Source organism: Eleutherodactylus coqui, chromosome 2, assembly GCF_035609145.1.
Source record: "Eleutherodactylus coqui strain aEleCoq1 chromosome 2, aEleCoq1.hap1, whole genome shotgun sequence".
Taxonomy (NCBI): Eukaryota; Metazoa; Chordata; class Amphibia; order Anura; family Eleutherodactylidae; genus Eleutherodactylus; species Eleutherodactylus coqui.
In genome coordinates, this window is record NC_089838.1 from 25,414,476 (window position 1) to 25,432,003 (window position 17,528).

Sequence of the window (17,528 nt, forward strand, 5' to 3'; positions counted from 1 at the left end):
CCAGAGGATCGGTGTATCTCCATTGCCTTCAATGGAGAAACTTTGCATTGCGTGCACCTAGCATGTGCCATGATGCTGTTGCCAGCCCCATTGAAAACAATGGGAGACACGATGCAAGGGCACGCACAGATGGTACATGCAGCGATTTGTTTTCTGCATTGTGATGTGGGAAAAAATTGCTCCTGTGTTTGACCGCATTCAAAATAATGGTGTTCATATTCATGTGTCCCACTACACATAAATCTCATGCAACTACTCTCACCTGTGCAAAGCCAGCCTTGGGCATCCGCGTACGAACAGTGCAACAATACGCAGTTCCCTATGCCAGTAAAACACGGATATTCACTTTAATGCGGTGCATTAGTCATGTGAGCCAGAGTATGACCTCTGTTATCTTCACACAGGGGGTCAGGGGCGTAACTATAGAGGGTGCAGGGGATGCAGTTGCACCCGGGCCCAGGAGCCTTAGGGGGCCCATAAGGCCTCTTATCCATATAGGGAGCCCATTACTATGAATAAAGCATTATAGTTGGGGGTCCTGTTACAGGTTTTGCATTGGGGCCCAGAAGCTTCAAGCTATGTCTCTGTGCAGCATGGTTTAGGTATGGGTACGGGTACAGATAGAGGGGGGGGGGGGGGGGCAGCTCACATTTTGCATCAGGGCCCCTGAGCCTTTAGTTACGCCCCTGCAGGAGGTCCTATTGAAATGTGGGTCCAGTAACCAGACAACCCCTTTAATCCACATTGAACCTCGATTACTGCATGAATGCTGAACACTGTCCGAGTTGTCTTACTTTATGAACCTTTTCCATAGACTGTTCCTTACTACAGCCTGCTGATATGTGCAATAATAGAAACCGTGATATTAACGATCTAGGAAATTGATAAATTGGAGGCCCCAGCACTGAAACTTGGGGTACAAAACTGCATATGTGGAACGAGTCCGCCTTGTAGTATGGCTGTCCCTGTAACAATGCAAAGTGCACGTTATGTGACCATATTACTATACAGCTGCCCTTCATCTGCCTGCCATCCTCCATGACTACAGAACGCTCTGGTAACAATGAGCTCCTGTGTGGCCTTGGAAATTTTCGGCTGTGAGGCGTATGAAGAAAGGCTGGGCCTAGGATGCCCTTGCAGAGCTGTCCTTGGAGGGGATTGAGTGAGGTGATGGGGTGTGTCTGAGTCTAGTGATGTAGTCTGGGGCGCAGAAATAAGCCTGTCGCCACTCCTCTGCCTCACTCTGACAGCAGCAGCCTCCTGGAAGCAGACGCTCAGCCTTAGCATGTATGTATGCAGCTCTCTCCTAGGGTGGTGGAAGCTGCCTGCTGCTCCTGGCAGTGGAGGGGTTAAGCCTGTTTCCTTGCTCCCTCTGTTGTAGCAACATTATAGATGGCAGCCACACTAGAGGACCAGGCTGCCCTGGGTGACCCTGGCATCTTGGCAGGGATTCCTACTATCTCATTGGCACGTCTTGCCTGTTCTAGGTGCTTCGTTGGCTAGAAACTACTTTCCACTCTTTTTTTTTATTTAATTTTTTGCAATTAACTAATTTGTTGCTTTTTTCCATCTCCCCTTACCCTGCGGAGTTCTTGCTGGTGCTGCAAAATATTGTAGAACTCTTCTGTTATCTAGACACATCCTGTGCTTGTTACAATGTTGCAATCCTGCCTATTGTAGGACGTGAGCTGGACCCCTGCCAGATCTCCACGCCTTCCTTTAAAGGACCTGCAGGAAGCAATAGTATAGATACGATATATTGTATCTATACTGCGTATTGCCCCCTTAAACCCGGGATGTGCCCATCAGCAGTAATGGCTGCATGTACCTGCGCTAGGATGTAGCAGTTAACTATTTCATGTGTGGATGGTTACTGGAACCTACTAAGCAGGAAATGATGTGTCCTGAAGCAGAATTTCCCCAGGCTGTCTTGTACACGTAGGGACTGACACGATGCAGTTCTACAGAAATTTCCTACTAAGACGTTGGGCCTGACTCAGAAGGATATTGCAAATGAGTAATGTGGTTATGGGTCTTGGCTGTATATGATGCAAGCGGATATGGCGTGCTATATTCTAGGGGGGAACATAGCAGCACATGGAGTCCCTACAGGACTGTAGGGGTGTGCCAATGTATAGGGTTACAGCAGAGCCCCTTTAATAACGGTAGAGCGTAATACAACTGCGTAGAATGGCTTCCCCTCTATGAAGATGACTGCGCTGGTAGATCTCTGCTCCATCTGACGTAGGATGAACATGCTGCGGGCTCACTGATGCCATTGGATGTGAGGCTGCTGGCACGTACACCGCTGACCTGATTAGTAGTTGGGATGTATAGTGACTGCTATGAGCGTGACATTGCACAGCTACTGCGTGTTGGGTTAATGCAAAGCACATGAGATTGCATACGTGCAGCGGTCATTCCTTCCTGTCTTATTCCAGACCCATTTAGTACGGTTACATTCACTTCTCTATAAAGGGATTCAATATGTAATGCTCTACAACACACACGTCAAATCTGGTCCGCTACCTTATTTTAGGTGGTCTGCCGGCTGTGCAGCATTCCACTCGCCCAGCCTGTATGGATGCTGCCTAGCCAGAGGCCTCTATGGGGGGGACACTATTACCACTGGGGCCTCTATGGGGGAGGACACTACTACTTGAAGGCAGCCACAAGGCTGATGTGGCACCACTGGGCTACAGAAACAGGGTGACTACAAGAGAACCTCCCTGTCACTTATGTACTATGTCCACACTACTTGTGACGCTTGTCTGAATTTCTCACCCCCTACACCCTAATATTTACGCGACTACCGTGTTTTCCCAAAAAATAAGACAGTGTCTTATATTTTTTTTGTTCAAAAAGGTTTACCTTTTTTACATGTATAGCTGCCTGGACACTATTTAAATTGACTTTTTTAATTAACTGTTAGCAGGGCTTAATTTTGGAGTAGGGCTTATATTTCAAGCATCCTCAAAAAGCCTGAAAAATCATTTTGCATCCTCAAAAATTCTGGAAAATCATGCTATGTCTTATTTTCAGGGAAACAGGATAGTACTACAAACAGGGGAAATGTAGACTTACTGTAAGGGGTGGGACGTCAGTGTTCCACAATTTAGGATTACAATGTTGCAAGAGTAGTAAGACTATAAACCTGCCAATTACATGCATTAAGGTGTGTTGAATAGAATAGTCTAGTATGCTGTTACTGTCACTCTCTGCTAGCTGTCAATGAATGGAAACATTGGTTGTATTGATAGGATAACTGTCCCACTGACATAAGTGATGGGATATGGCATAAGACTTACTGCCAGGCTGTATATGGTGAATGGGGATGGCTTCTGTAATCACAAAGATCTGTTCCATGCGGTTCCTGATGTGAATGGGCCGTCGCACACCACCCTGCTGTCTTTGTACTTCTGGCTGCATCATACAGAAGGGCATTACCATGATTATGTGCTGCAGAGCATGTGTCAGCTGATGGAAGAGATCTGGTCTCCATTCACTGATTGCAAGCAGGGATCCTAAATGATCCAATTAAAGTATATATTGGATGGTTTCAGAATGCTTCATTAAAGTCTTAATTACAAAAAGCAATCAAGCTTTTTTTTTTTTTGTCTAGTAACCATGGCAACTGTACAAGAGAAACTGTTCAGCAGCACTACAAGTGAGAAGGCAGCTGCTCCAAAGAACAAGATAACAATCGTAGGTGTTGGACAAGTTGGCATGGCGTGTGCCGTCAGCATCCTAATGAAGGTATGTGCCAAATATAACCACTCGGCTGGCATGTGACTCCTGCACGGATGACCTTCAGCAGGCTTTTTCCTCACTTTGAAGCACAGAGGGACGCCGCTCTAATGCTTGCCAACAATAGTACCAACTGAGGTGACCTGTGCGGCAGGAAATAATCCATAGACGACCTGCATAGATCTACGTTTGGCCAACTGAGGCTGCAGGCAGTCATGGGTGCTTGGCAGCTGCCTGGGGTAGGGGGTGGCTGACTATCAAGCAGGCTATAGAACTGGCTCTGAGAAGTCTTCCTAAAAGGGGTTGTTGGATGCAGGCATACCGATGTCATGGGGGGTGCTAACAATGTAGATCATATATTGCATGTAATGCTATGGTCAGCTGCAGCTTCTCTGGGCTTCTGAAGCCAGACCCACAGTAATGAGACAACTCTAACAAGCGAAATTCTACATTTCACATGGTACCACAAACTTGTATTGTCCAAAAAACTGACATGTGACCTGACAATGGTGACGTGATTAGCCAATCTGGCTCTTTAAGCAGGCAGCATTCCTATACCATAAAGGCCTAGAGAACTTGTTCCATCCCCTAGAACAGAGGTCCCCCAACTCCAGTCCTCAGGGACCACCAACAGGTCATGTTTTCAGGATATCCTATGGTAAGAACACCTGTGGCAATGTCTGAGGCACCAACAATAATTACATCACCTGTGCAACACTGAGGAAATCCTGAAAACATGACCTGTTGGCGGTCCCTGAGGACTGGAGTTGGGGAACACTGCCCTAGAAGAACATGGCTAATGGTATGTGAGGTGCAGGAGAAGTGGTAGCAATTGATCTCCATGTGGAACATGCAAATATTGAGGTATGGGGTTAGCTTCATTTTTCTTATGCCCATGGGAGACCACCTACTATCCCAACAGGACCCTCCCAGATCTCTTTAATCACATGAGCAGGGTAGATTAGAGTGGCCACTCCATAGCCAAATTCCATATCGGCACCCATAAAAATGACCTGACACTGAATTTGGATAAACTGGCCACAGCAGCCTTTTTTATTAACATGCTAAGAGAAAATTACCATATACATAAAAACGAAGGAGATCCTTGGAGCCACAATCTGGTGCTCGACATGGTTCATAATACAATGTACCTTGCCCACAGCTGTACTGACCAGCTTGTGGGCACCACTAGCCACCCTTAGGTGACTAATGTATATAACCAAGGCCAGGAGGGATATTCTGCCTCTCCTTCCATTAGCCAAATCCAAGAGCACTAGACACCAATGAAATACAGGAGGGAGTATTAACCAGTGAGGGTGTACCCACGAAACATCTGTCCTCCTGTCTCCTGCAGCAGATGGGATCCCCTGTTTCTGGAACCTATTAAAGTAAGATCCTTGTCCTATAGTTATGTGAGAGCCCTTCAGCTATGGTATACTGGACTGGAGGCTTGTGAAATGGGACCTCCTGTTATCTGGTGTTCCCATCAACAGATGGAATTCAAGTGTGTACTAATCTGGGCAGTGCTGATGGAGTAGGGGAGCTGGGGAAGAATTGAGTGCTTTCAGAGGATCTCCAGCCAATCCAGAGTAGAATAGGACTGGATTCTGCCTTTGCCTTAACTGTACAATAAGGCCTCATGTCTGGGTTGGGTTCCACCACGGAAGGGTTCACAAAACAAATCTGCATGCTTTAGGCCTGTGTTCCCCAACTCCAGTCCTCAGGGACCGGCAACAGGTCGCTTTTTTTTTTTTTTTTCAGAATTGCACAGGTGATATAATTATTGTTGGTTCCTCACACATTGCCACAGGTGTTCTTACTAGAGGATATCCTAAAAACATGACCTGTTGGGGGTCCCTGAGGACTGGAGTTGGGGACCCCTGCTTTAGGCATCCCTATGGGCGGCTTGATTTGTGGATTGTCCACACAGATTCTGCAAATCAAACATGCCCATGGACATTGGGCCTAAGAAGAGAAATAAGAGTATGAGGTTACATTGGGTAAGACCAGGTGATGGAGTCTTCTACCCACTTCCAATTGGAGGTAAACTATCTTCTAAAAGTTGCACCCTTAGGCTGCATTCAGACGAACGTATATCGGCTGGGTTTTCACAGCGAGCCGATATATGTTGTCTCTGCGGGGGGGGGGGGGGGGGATGGAAGAGCCAGGAGCAGGAACTGAGCTCCCACCTCCTCTCTGCCTCCTCTCCGCCCCTCTGCACTATTTGCAATAGTAAAAACACAAGATAGACAGTAAAATATAGAAATGCCTCATAATCCAAGGAGTAAAAGAAATGAAAAAGGAGGGTGGAGCAAGACCCAGTGAGGGTAGTGGAATATTTATGGAGTACAAAGAGTTTTCAATGATTGAGTATTTTGAATGGTGGAGGTGCTGCCAACCAGATGACGCTCCACCAGTGTGGGCGTAAGTGTAGCGAAAAGGATGTGAAAAGAACTGGTATGGAGGCGCAACACTCTAAGCTACTGGAAGATGTAGATCAAAGTCCAATGTGTGATGGTGAAAGCACTTCTTTTTTATTATTTTTTTTATTTATTTATTTATTTATTTATTTTTTTCAGAAATTAAAAACCAGCAATGGAATACGCGTTTCGGGGAAGAACCCCTTCGTCAGTTCGGCTGGATAGGACTGTGTGATAAGTACAAATAGATAATGGAGGAGTGATTAACAAAGAAAGGGGAGGAGAGGGGGAAAAAAAAAACAAAATTCATATACATAATGAAGTCTCACAAATGTGTCAATAAGAACAATAAATATACGATGAAAACATCGATCTAAACAGTGATAAAATATATATGAGACAAAAAACATAAAAGAATATGAGCATCCGTACATGTAAATTAACATGAGATTTATACAAAACAAATATCTGTTACAATAGGATGAAGACAATCCTGAGTAAAATACCAATCTTAAAAGTACCAATATGAGAGCGGATGGACTCAAAATCGTGTGGTTGCTTTCAGCTGAATGGGATGACTACAGAATTAAAATGCATGTACAGCCTATTGGGAAATATGATATGATTGCTACACCCGAGGGGGTGCATAAATAAATGTGTATATGTATGTAAAAATGAGAAGAAAAAAAAAGAGAAGAAAAAAAAAAAAAAAAGGGGGGGGGGGGGGGGGGGGGGGGAGAAGGGACACCTTTATGTAACCAACAAAAATGAGAATAAAACTAATTTCTAATTAGTTTTATTCTCATTTTTGTTGGTTACATAAAGGTGTCCCTTCTCCCCCCCCCCCCCCCCCCCCCCTTTTTTTTTTTTTTTTCTTCTCTTTTTTTTTCTTCTCATTTTTACATACATATACACATTTATTTATGCACCCCCTCGGGTGTAGCAATCATATCATATTTCCCAATAGGCTGTACATGCATTTTAATTCTGTAGTCATCCCATTCAGCTGAAAGCAACCACACGATTTTGAGTCCATCCGCTCTCATATTGGTACTTTTAAGATTGGTATTTTACTCAGGATTGTCTTCATCCTATTGTAACAGATATTTGTTTTGTATAAATCTCATGTTAATTTACATGTACGGATGCTCATATTCTTATGTTTTTTGTCTCATATATATTTTATCACTGTTCAGATCGATGTTTTCATCGTATATTTATTGTTCTTATTGACACATTTGTGAGACTTCATTATGTATATGAATTTTGTTCTTTTTTTTTTTTTTTTTCCCCCTCTCCTCCCCTTTCTTTGTTAATCACTCCTCCATTATCTATTTGTACTTATCACACAGTCCTATCCAGCCGAACTGACGAAGGGGTTCTTCCCCGAAACGCGTATTCCATTGCTGGTTTTTAATTTCTGAAAAAAATAAATAAATAAATAAAAAAAATAATAAAAAAGAAGTGCTTTCACCATCACACATTGGACTTTGATCTACATCTTCCAGTAGCTTAGAGTGTTGCGCCTCCATACCAGTTCTTTTCACATCCTTTTCATAATCCAAGGAATCTTAGACACCCTTCACCTCAGTTTTTACATCTGGATGGGAGACTGTCTTTCACAAGTGCTGTCAGAGGCAAATGGAAAGTATTACTGGTAAGTAACTATCAGGGATGAGACTCCTTATGGTGCCTTTATGTATTTTTTTTTCTATTTGTAGAAGCTTCAATAAAACCAGATTAGCAGTCACAATGGCAACTTCAAACAACTCGGTCTAAACATGGCCACTGACAGAGTAACAAGAAATAAACCACTAGTCACTCCGTTTCAGCTTGCTATTGTCCTGTGTAAAGTCAGTCATATTTGAACTCCTTGCAAACCAATTTGCATGGAGCTCTTCTATTACATTTAATGAATTTTGAGCAATTATTGTTACGACTGAAAACAAGCGACAATCGTTACACGTAAACGCGGGCATCATGCACTTCAAACGAATTTTGAGCAATAAACCTATAAATGCAGGCATCGTGCACTTTTCGTTTCAGCGATTTTAATGTTAACTTAAAATCCATCCTTCAGCTTCTAGGAGATGAAGCAAACAATTATCTTTCAATAGATCACATGCTGTTCTCCCCACAGCATGATTATACTAGCCAGGAGGCGAACAATGCAATCTGCCGGCAGCTGTTTGCCAAGATGGGTGTGTTTAAACACAAGCTGAGCTCTGCAAACTCCTAAAGATCCTTTTACATGCAATTGAAGATGGATAAAGTGTTAATGGTGTAACTGCTAAATTTTTCAGTTGTTTGAAAGACTATCTTTGCGTGTAAAAGGACCTGGCAAACAACTTGTGAACAAACGACTGTCATCTGTAAACTTCATGCAGTTGGTAAACAATGGTTGATCTTGGGTCTGTATTGCAATAAGCAGCTTATAAGGAAGTGTCTGAGCAAAGGTCAATATTAATTAATGAACGGACTTCTCTTTGCAGAGGGGCACGTCGCTTCAAGCAGTTTGGTGCTATGGCTTTTAGGGTGTCAGCCTGGCAAAGCTTGCTCACTTCTTCTGTACCCAATCTGGTTACTTATGGTACTTCATCCCTGCTGTCTGACTAGGCTTTCAGCTTTAGGTCCCAATCCAGACATCCTTCAGGCTCTCCCATTGTTCAGACTGCCCCTAATTATAGGTGTGGAATTAATGCACAATGGCAAGGGTGCATGCTCCGTCTCCAGCGTTTGATTGTTCTGGTACACTTCATCACACCTGGCTTTCATGATCACCTTGGCAGCCTCTGGCAGGAAGTCTCTATAGTGTTTAGTGCCACCTGTGAATTTACTAATTTAGCCTATACCACACAGCACTTCCAACTAGAAAGCAATTGAGGCTAAAACTCTTCAGGGTGCCACACTTGGTAAGCCATAGCAATGCTGAGAATGGATCTACAGACTGAAAGTGTTTCAAATCTGTCCGGTGGCCTTCAAAAAAAAAGGTGCAGGGATCTTCATGTTAAGAAAAATCAAATGTAATCAAAGTTCACAAAATTTAGTCAGGATAACTATGCTGTACTTGGATAGAGGTAACTAGGTGGAACAACATCTATCCTTTATTATTCAGACTTTCTAGTGTCATTGAAGACTTTGGTTTTCTTTTTCTACAGGATGGTTGTGATGAGATGGCCTTGGTTGATATCTTGGAAGACAAACTGAAGGGTGAAATGATGGATCTGCAACATGGAAGCTTGTTCCTCAAAACGCCAACAATTGTTGCAGACAAAGGTGAGGAGTGGATGAACTTCCCACCAACTTGCTCTAGCACTTCCTCTTCAGCTGGTTCATTTGGGGTATGAGGATACTGTGTGGGTTGGTGGCACATCAGCCTTGGTAGAAGATGTTAACAGAAGTGATTTGCCATTCCTAACCACGGACACGCTAGAAACTCGTGGTTGCCCTCATCCACTCCTGGCTTGACTACTGCAACTCATCAGCCTCCTTCACACTAGACTCGCTCCTCTCCAAGCCATACTAAATGCAGCAGCTAGGCTAATTTTTCTATCCAGTCATTACTCAGACACCTCTGCATTATGCCAGTCGCTGCATTGGCTGCCCATCCACTGCAGAACTAAATTTAAACTACCTCACTCACAAAGCTCTGCATGGCGCTGCGCCACCATACATCACCTCCCTACTGTCAATACACCACCCAGCCCGCTCACTCCGATCGGCTAACACACTCAGACTAAACACCCCTGTAATACGAACCTCTCATGCTCGCCTACAGGACTTCACCAGAGCAGCACCCATCCTCTGGAATGCTCTACCCCAAGGCATCCGGACAATTCCCGATGCACGAAATTTCAGACGTGCCTTAAAAACGTACCTCTTCAGGGAAGCATACCAAATCTCCTGACCTAGTCCCTCGCCCCTCCCTATGGTGCCTCACCCTGTTTGCCTTCTAATACATGAAATTTCCTATTGCCTGTGTTCCCCAACCCCTGCACCTCCTGTACCACCCTCAACCTATTTGTGTCTAACCCAATGTATCTCACATTGTAATTGTTGTATTGTTTTGCATTTATCCATGCCTGAAAGCGCTGCGGAATAAGTTGGCGCTATACAAATATAGATTATTATTGTTTGCCCTTTATATTGGGTTAAGTAATGGAAGCAGCAGGAAATGTGTTGGAGCACTAAAATGTTGATCAAAGTGTGAGCAGAAATGTTGTAGGTCACACTGGCATTGGTGTGTAGAACTGGTATACGATGCCAGAAAGTGGCATCAAATCATAGATTGAGTGTGCAAGCGCTAAAGTGGCCTTTAAGCTCACTTGAGCCAATTCTATTGGGCAAGGAGCTTCGTGACTGTCTTTTACTTTTTGTCTTATCTTTCCGCTCTGCAGACTATTCTGTAACAGCTAATTCAAGGATTGTAGTGATCACCGGTGGTGTCCGACAGCAGGAGGGGGAGAGCCGTCTCAACCTGGTACAGAGAAATGTCAACGTCTTCAAGTTCATCGTTCCACAAGTTGTGAAATACAGCCCTGACTGCACAATCCTTGTAGTCTCCAATCCAGGTACTGGCTAGACCAGACCTTGAATGCTATACCTGTGTCTGTGAGGAATTGTCTGTGGCTTGAAGATGTCCTAGGGTCTAAAGCATAGCTCTCTTACTTCCCCCCCCCCCCCCCCCATTTTTTTTTTGTCATTCTAAAATTGGAAAACCCTTTTTTAATCTTGGCCTAAGAGCTAGTAAATCATTTCATTTCTTGTGTTTTTAATACTTAATACCTTTTTGTAAGACAGGGGAGATATCCAGGAGAATCACAGAGCTTCTCTGCTGCTGGTCTCCCCTCTCTGCACACGTATGCACTAAAGACAGCTGTAAATTCTGTACCTGACTCTGCTTCAAACAGCTATAGCTCTGGTTCTTTAAGACTGGGTTCACACGGGGCAGAAGCCTCTCAGAATGTCTTCTGCAGGGCTGCATTGAAGATCCTCAAACCTTCTGCAGCTGAAGTCCCACAAGTTTTGAAAGTGGCTTATTCTGCTGTGGCCATCTATCCCCATAGAGGGGAAAGGGCCCTCAGCAGAAACGGTGATACCATTGACATGCTGCAGCATTAAATTCCATATGACATGTCCGCGTCAGTGCAGCTTGGCCGCAACAGACTGTCTGTCTGCAGCATGTGGATGAGATTTTTGCAAATGTCATTCACTTTGCTGCTAAAGGCCCATTTAGACTGGACGAAGGCCAGGCAAACAATGCCCGCAACTCATCCCTGCACATACTTTGCAGCATAAATGATGGGCGATGAGCTGACCATTCAGTACTAAACGGTGGCTATGGTTCAGTCAATGGAGAGGGGCAGGAGAGCGAGGAGTGAAGTCTCCTGTAGCCACTCCGCCTCCCTGCTGGCTGCTCTCAGCTTAATTTAGAACAAGCTCTGATTATCCTAAACTGTAATGTTCTGCAGAACAGTTTGTCCTAAACTGCTAGCTAAGAAACTTCACCAAAATTGTTAAATATTTGCTTTTAGTGGACATCATGACTTATGTTACATGGAAGCTGAGTGGTCTGCCCCAAAACCGTGTCATAGGAAGTGGAACCAATCTGGATTCTGCAAGATTTCGCTACTTGATTGCTGAGAAGCTCAAAATCCATGCTAGCAGCTGCCATGGCTATATCCTGGGAGAACATGGCGACTCTAGTGGTAAGTGACTGACTGCACTTGGTATAGCGCAGAAATTTGCTGATGTACTCCAAATTATAACGCTGTTCTTTCTGTAGTTCCTGTCTGGAGTGGCGTTAATGTAGCCGGTGTTACTCTACAGTCCCTTAACCCTGATATTGGAACTGACAAGGACCCTGAGAATTGGAAGGACGTTCACAAACAGGTGGTTGACAGGTAATGGCTGCCATACTGAAATAGAGATGGCTATGCAAGAATCTCCCTTGTACTAGTCATGGACCCACTCAATGCAGAAGCCATTGATGTGGACGCACTGTCACTGACTGGTTTGGACTGCTCTAAGACCCCAGGTTTTCACTCTGTAACCTGTTTTCTGAAGAATCTATTCCTTGATGCAAGAACCCCCCCAGGAATTCTCAGGGCAGGCAAAGGCAGCAAAGTGTGGTACCAAAGGGACAGGCAAGGACCTAGTTGGAGGAACAGGCTGAAAACAGGGCAGATGGATTTAAATCTATGGTTAACAGATGTAAAATGAAAACAAATGGCATTCAGCCAAAGAGAAGTAAATATAACAAGCCAAGGACAGGCAGAGTTTGAGAAAGCTGGGTAACAGGATATGGATACACCTTCGTAAAACTACTGTAAGCATGTGCCAGTAAGGGGAAGTGCCTTAAACTGGGCAGTGGCTGAGGGGCAGTAAACTTGGGTACATGCACTGGTCCTTCTAGGATGTGGCTGAGCAGATGCCTTAACCCCTTAAGGACATGGGTCTTTTTTTCAGCATGGCCCTGGTTGTTAGGACACCCGCACAGCAACCTACAATCTCAACAGGGGGAGGATGCTGTACAGGACCCCCCCCAGAACATCGGTCAGGGATTTAAATGCTGCTGTCAGAGTTGGCAGCATTTAAAGGGTTAACAGCTCCAATCAGCCACGCAGCTTATCGTAGTTGTCTTGGGCAGGTGCCAGCTATAAGAAACAGCCTGCACCTGCATTGTATAGAGCAAGATCGCCCCATGATCTCCCTTCATACGTCAAACATGTAGAATGCAACTGAATGTCCTATAGTGTCAAGGAGGTAAAGGCAGAGGCTGCAGCCGGGGTAACAATGCTGTCTACTACAGAACACTGAGGGAATTCAACTTAAATTCCAGCATCTGTCTTCATAAAAACCACTTTATTGAAAACTCACTTTAAACAAAACGCACAATGTGAAGGACTTGTGCATTTCAAGCCTTTAGGGGTTTTTAGTCATAGCATAAATACTTATACATTGACACTACTTTCATAGTATTTCCCATACAATGATCTAGCCTACACTAGTTAACTTTATACACACAAAATCCTCATGCTTGGTATATAAAGACTCAGTTCAAATGGGCTATTTCTTGGCTACCTTGGTGAATGAGGACCTAGGGGTAAAATCGCTGGTGCTTCCCATCACTTTGTGGATCACCACAAGGGAGTTTGGATTAACTTCAGGTTATTGCAGTTGAGAAACTTGGAAGTCCAATTAGGGAATTTAGATCCCATATTAAAACCTAAAGATTTTTAATCTTAGATACTTCTCCACTAAGGCTTCAACTCTAGACAAGATCTAACCTACTTGTATTGAGTCGTGATGTATGAAGCATGAGAATTTGGCATGTATAGACTTGACTATGTGGGCTGGATTGCTTTGACTGTATAGGAATAACTATTTAAGAAATACTGTCGGGCTCCTTCACACAGGCATCTCGTTTTGTCGCTTGTTCAGATGGCCTGGGCTGCAGTGCATGCACGCCACAGCCTGAAATACCATTGGGCGGGGGAGAGTTGTGATCTGCTGAACTCCCTCCACCTCTCCACCCCTTGCCAGCTTGTTGGCAAAGGGATGGGGCAGAAGCTAGTGTGCTAATTTCCCACTCCTTCCCTTTGCTTGGAACATGGTTATGGTACTTGGAGAATTAGTCCAGTTCATCAACCCAGCTTGCTCATCACAGGCTCAGTCTTTCAGAAACACAGTAGAAATGTAAGGAATATAAAACTAGAAGCCTATGTCTTGTAACTTTAAAAGTAGGCTGTATTGAGTTCTTGAGACTTTGCATTGTCAAACTATACAAGTGATATATCTTATCTCTCATTGTAGTGCCTATGAAGTGATCAGGTGTAAGGGATACACCAACTGGGCCATTGGCATGAGTGTGGCTGACCTGTCAGAATCCATAACCAAGAACCTGTCTAGAGTACATCCTGTCTCCACCATGGTGAAGGTAAGTTGACCAAAGTCTTATAGCTTTTAGAATGTATACTAAAAGGGCAGTTCCCATCTTGATGATCTCATAAGTCCCTTCTATCAATGACGATTTCTACAGTTATGAGACTCCTGTCAGCTATATGAGACTCCTGTCAGCTAGGGTTTGCGTTGGATACAGCCATTGCTGCAGGCCTTGCACACTTATGATGTACAAGCAGCTGCTTTAATAACTGCATAATCTGCCTTCCAATAGGTGGCACTGTGGAGGTATTATTCCATTTCCCCTATTTGCATATTACCCAGAGAAGCATGACTGGCCTTTTGAGCCTCCTTACTCGCCACCTAGGAGCTCTCCCTAAGGAGAAAAGATAGCGATTCTGACCCCTGTCCCAGGCCTCACTAGCAAAGCCAGACTCCTACTGCAGACTGAAGGGCAAATACCCTGAAACAGCTGTCTGTACATGGAGTCTGGCTTTGCTTTTAATTCCCAGTCACTGTTACAAGGCTTGTATAAAGTCTGACTTTTGGCTTGAAGGAATGCTACCTTCTAATAGGTAGTACTGTGGAGGAATTATTCAATCTCCCTTATTTGCATGTCCAACTATATAGCATATTGGATATGTGAGCCAGCCAGGAGAATAACTAGTCGTATGGTTCCAGGACAAATTCTGTACTCCTCCCTCAAACTTGTTTGGATGTACAGTGGTGTCTGTAAAGATGTTTCCCATCCAAAAATTAAACTCCAAGAAATGATACTTCTGCAGGTACGTAGATGGCGTAATGCAGTGATGTCCTCACACTGAGGGTGGCCTAACCTTTGTTAGAGGTTCCATCACAGGTTCTGCATGCAGTAATATTTCTTCCAGCAAAAAGCCAGGCAGCTGAGCAGAAGGCAAACAGACCCCATTATAGCCAATGGGGTCTGTTCAGAACTGAAGTTCCATCATAAGACAAAGCCATTTAACCAGAGAATTCTGCTTTCCTGCGCCTCTTCCCCACCTCCTAAACAGAGCAGGAAGCCAGAACCCCCAGCATATGTGTACAGCACAGCATCCTGACAGCTCCGAGTCCCAACCAACATCAGTAGGCTTCTCCAACATAACATAGTTGAGACCAAAAAGTGATTTGGGTCTACCTGTTGTGTGCACTTTAAAGTGCAAAGTGACTAATTCTGTCTTCATTTGAGATGCCTAAGGGGATAATAAGAAAAATCTTGCACTGATTATCAGTTAGATGGTTAAAACCAAATCCTAAGTGCTCCAAGTACCAATCTGACTCTTAAACTTTTTTCTTTTTCCCCCGTCTAGGGCTTCTATGGCATCAATGATGAAGTCTTCCTCAGTCTCCCATGTGTCTTGAATGGCCAAGGACTGGTCGAGGTGGTGAATCAGAAACTAACAGATGCTGAAGTTGCACAGTTGAAGAAAAGTGCAGACACCCTGTGGAGCATTCAGAAAGATCTCAAAGACCTCTAAATATCTTGGCCCATCACTTGTCCTGCACGTTATGCCTTCATTCCCCAATTAACTTGTTGTATACTGGTTTCTAGAGTAACAATAGTTTTCAGAATAAAATCTACTACTGAACTGAAGATGCTCGCTGTTTCAGCTCTTTCTATGATCCTGTAAGGTCTGTCTAGTAGACCCACAAAGGAGTTCAGAGTCGGAATAGACCCCTCTTCCTGAGGTCTTACCTGGAGTCAAAACACATGGCTGCCATAATACTCCATTAACACTAGACAATGATATAAACATTCCAGTAACCACACAGTAGTAAGTCTACTTATATACAGTATTGTAGGTCTAAATGCATCCAATTTGTCCCCTCAAAGACAAATTGCTACTCAATATACACAATGCTGCCCCCAGAAGGGTCTGAAGGTGGGTGGCTTCACACTTGTGTAATTCTGTGTGCCATCCACGAGTTGTGACACAGCAAGTGCTCAATGCCACTGTACTTGCTGAGTGCCACTGATTGCCATGCCATACCTTGGCATGTATGAGGATAAAACATGCTGCAGTCTTTACTTTGTGTGGCATGGGAGCCTACTGTAGATTAAGGGTCATTTATAATACTGGTGTCCTGTGTGGTAGAGGGACCTCTTGTCCCTTAAGGCTCAGTAGCTGCTGCTATGTCCCTGCAGGCTTCCCAAACCCACAGTCTATTCTGCACACATGTACTTGCTGCCACCTTACTACCAGCTCTAATTCTTAATCAAAAAAGTTGTCCTGAACTGCTTTACCACAGTGTACAGATGCCAGGTAAGGGTGGCTGCCTTAAAGGGGACCTCCAGGGAAATGTACTATTGACTACCTATCCTTAGGATGGGTCATAATAGTTGATCAGCTGGGGTTTGCCACTCAGGCCCCCGACCAATCAGCTGATTGTGCGCCTGCTGACGGTGCCATTTTTACATAGTGGTCAGAAGCCTCTGCTCCAACCTCTGTAGTGGCCCGCGTTTGTAACCAATGGTTCTAATTCAATGCAAGCTGTGTCTGCAGTTACAACGCTGGCCACTACAGGATAGGTCATCAATAGTAGATTTCCCCAGAAAACTCCTTTAAATCCTTAGAGTTTGAAAGGGGCAAATTATTAGAATATGAGATGGATGGTCAGATCAACGAAATGCCAGTCACCCCTAGTAGTGGTATGAGGCACAATGACAGCTCAGCGATATGTTCAGGACGTCCTGCAGCCACGTGTTCCTCATGGCGGCTTCTAAGAGGCAGCAGGATAATGCTCAGCCGCACACACAAGGAGGTCACAGGAAGCCCCCACAACATTGTGACACTTACATGGCTGCCTGGTCACTGGATTTATCGTCAACAGAACATGTTTGCTGCTCATCTGCCTCCCTGCACCAGACTCTACCCTCTCCAATCCATCCTGAATGCGGCAGCCAGACTCACCTTCCTGTCCAGCCGCTACTTGGATGCCTCTGCCCTGTGCCGGTCACTGCACTGGCTGCCCATCGAATACAGAATTCAATTCCAACTCTCTGCCCACGTCCCCCAACTCTCTGCCCACCACTAATGAAATCCGATAAGTGCCCCTTTAATTTGAACCTCTCATTCCTGCCTCCAAGACTTCTCGAGCGCAGATTAGCCTCTTACTCCCCACTTCTACACGAGCCAACCAAAATAACCAATAACTGTGAACCAGCCAACTCGAATAACCAATCAAATTGGGACTGGTGTGCATTTGGGTAGTAATATAGATATATGCCTCCAGAGCAGCACCGGTCCTCTGAAACTCGCTACCCATAACTATCCGGGCAATCCCTGCCACAGTAAACTTCAGGCATGCTCTAAAAAACGCACCTCTTGAGGGAGGCATACCACATTCCCTAAACCAAACCCCTCTGTACTTCACCTGATAACATCCCTACTAGCCGCATCAACCGCCCCCCTGCAATCATACCGATTCAGCCATCACACG

General features: G+C 44.6%; 1 protein-coding gene across 1 annotated transcript; it reads left to right on the forward strand.

The window, feature by feature from the left end:
- Positions 1-1,147: 1,147 nt before the first annotated feature.
- Positions 1,148-15,681, forward strand: LDHB (lactate dehydrogenase B). The gene is made up of 8 exons (XM_066590502.1): positions 1,148-1,287; positions 3,623-3,756; positions 9,326-9,443; positions 10,565-10,738; positions 11,702-11,875; positions 11,953-12,070; positions 13,983-14,106; positions 15,398-15,681. Exons 2-8 carry the CDS (start codon positions 3,628-3,630, stop codon positions 15,563-15,565), a joined length of 1,005 nt encoding a protein of 334 aa, XP_066446599.1. The 5' UTR covers positions 1,148-1,287; positions 3,623-3,627; the 3' UTR covers positions 15,566-15,681.
- Positions 15,682-17,528: the final 1,847 nt, after the last annotated feature.

What these genes read in the sequence shown, in the direction of transcription:
- LDHB (XM_066590502.1), top strand. Translation starts at nt 3,628, where the DNA reads ATGGCAACTGTACAAGAGAAACTGTTCAGCAGCACTACAAGTGAGAAG. An exon ending in CACAAACAGGTGGTTGACAG is followed by an intron (nt 12,071 to 13,982) that starts GTAATGGCTGCC and finishes CTCTCATTGTAG; the next exon opens with TGCCTATGAAGTGATCAGGT. An exon ending in CTGTCTCCACCATGGTGAAG is followed by an intron (nt 14,107 to 15,397) that starts GTAAGTTGACCA and finishes TCCCCCGTCTAG; the next exon opens with GGCTTCTATGGCATCAATGA.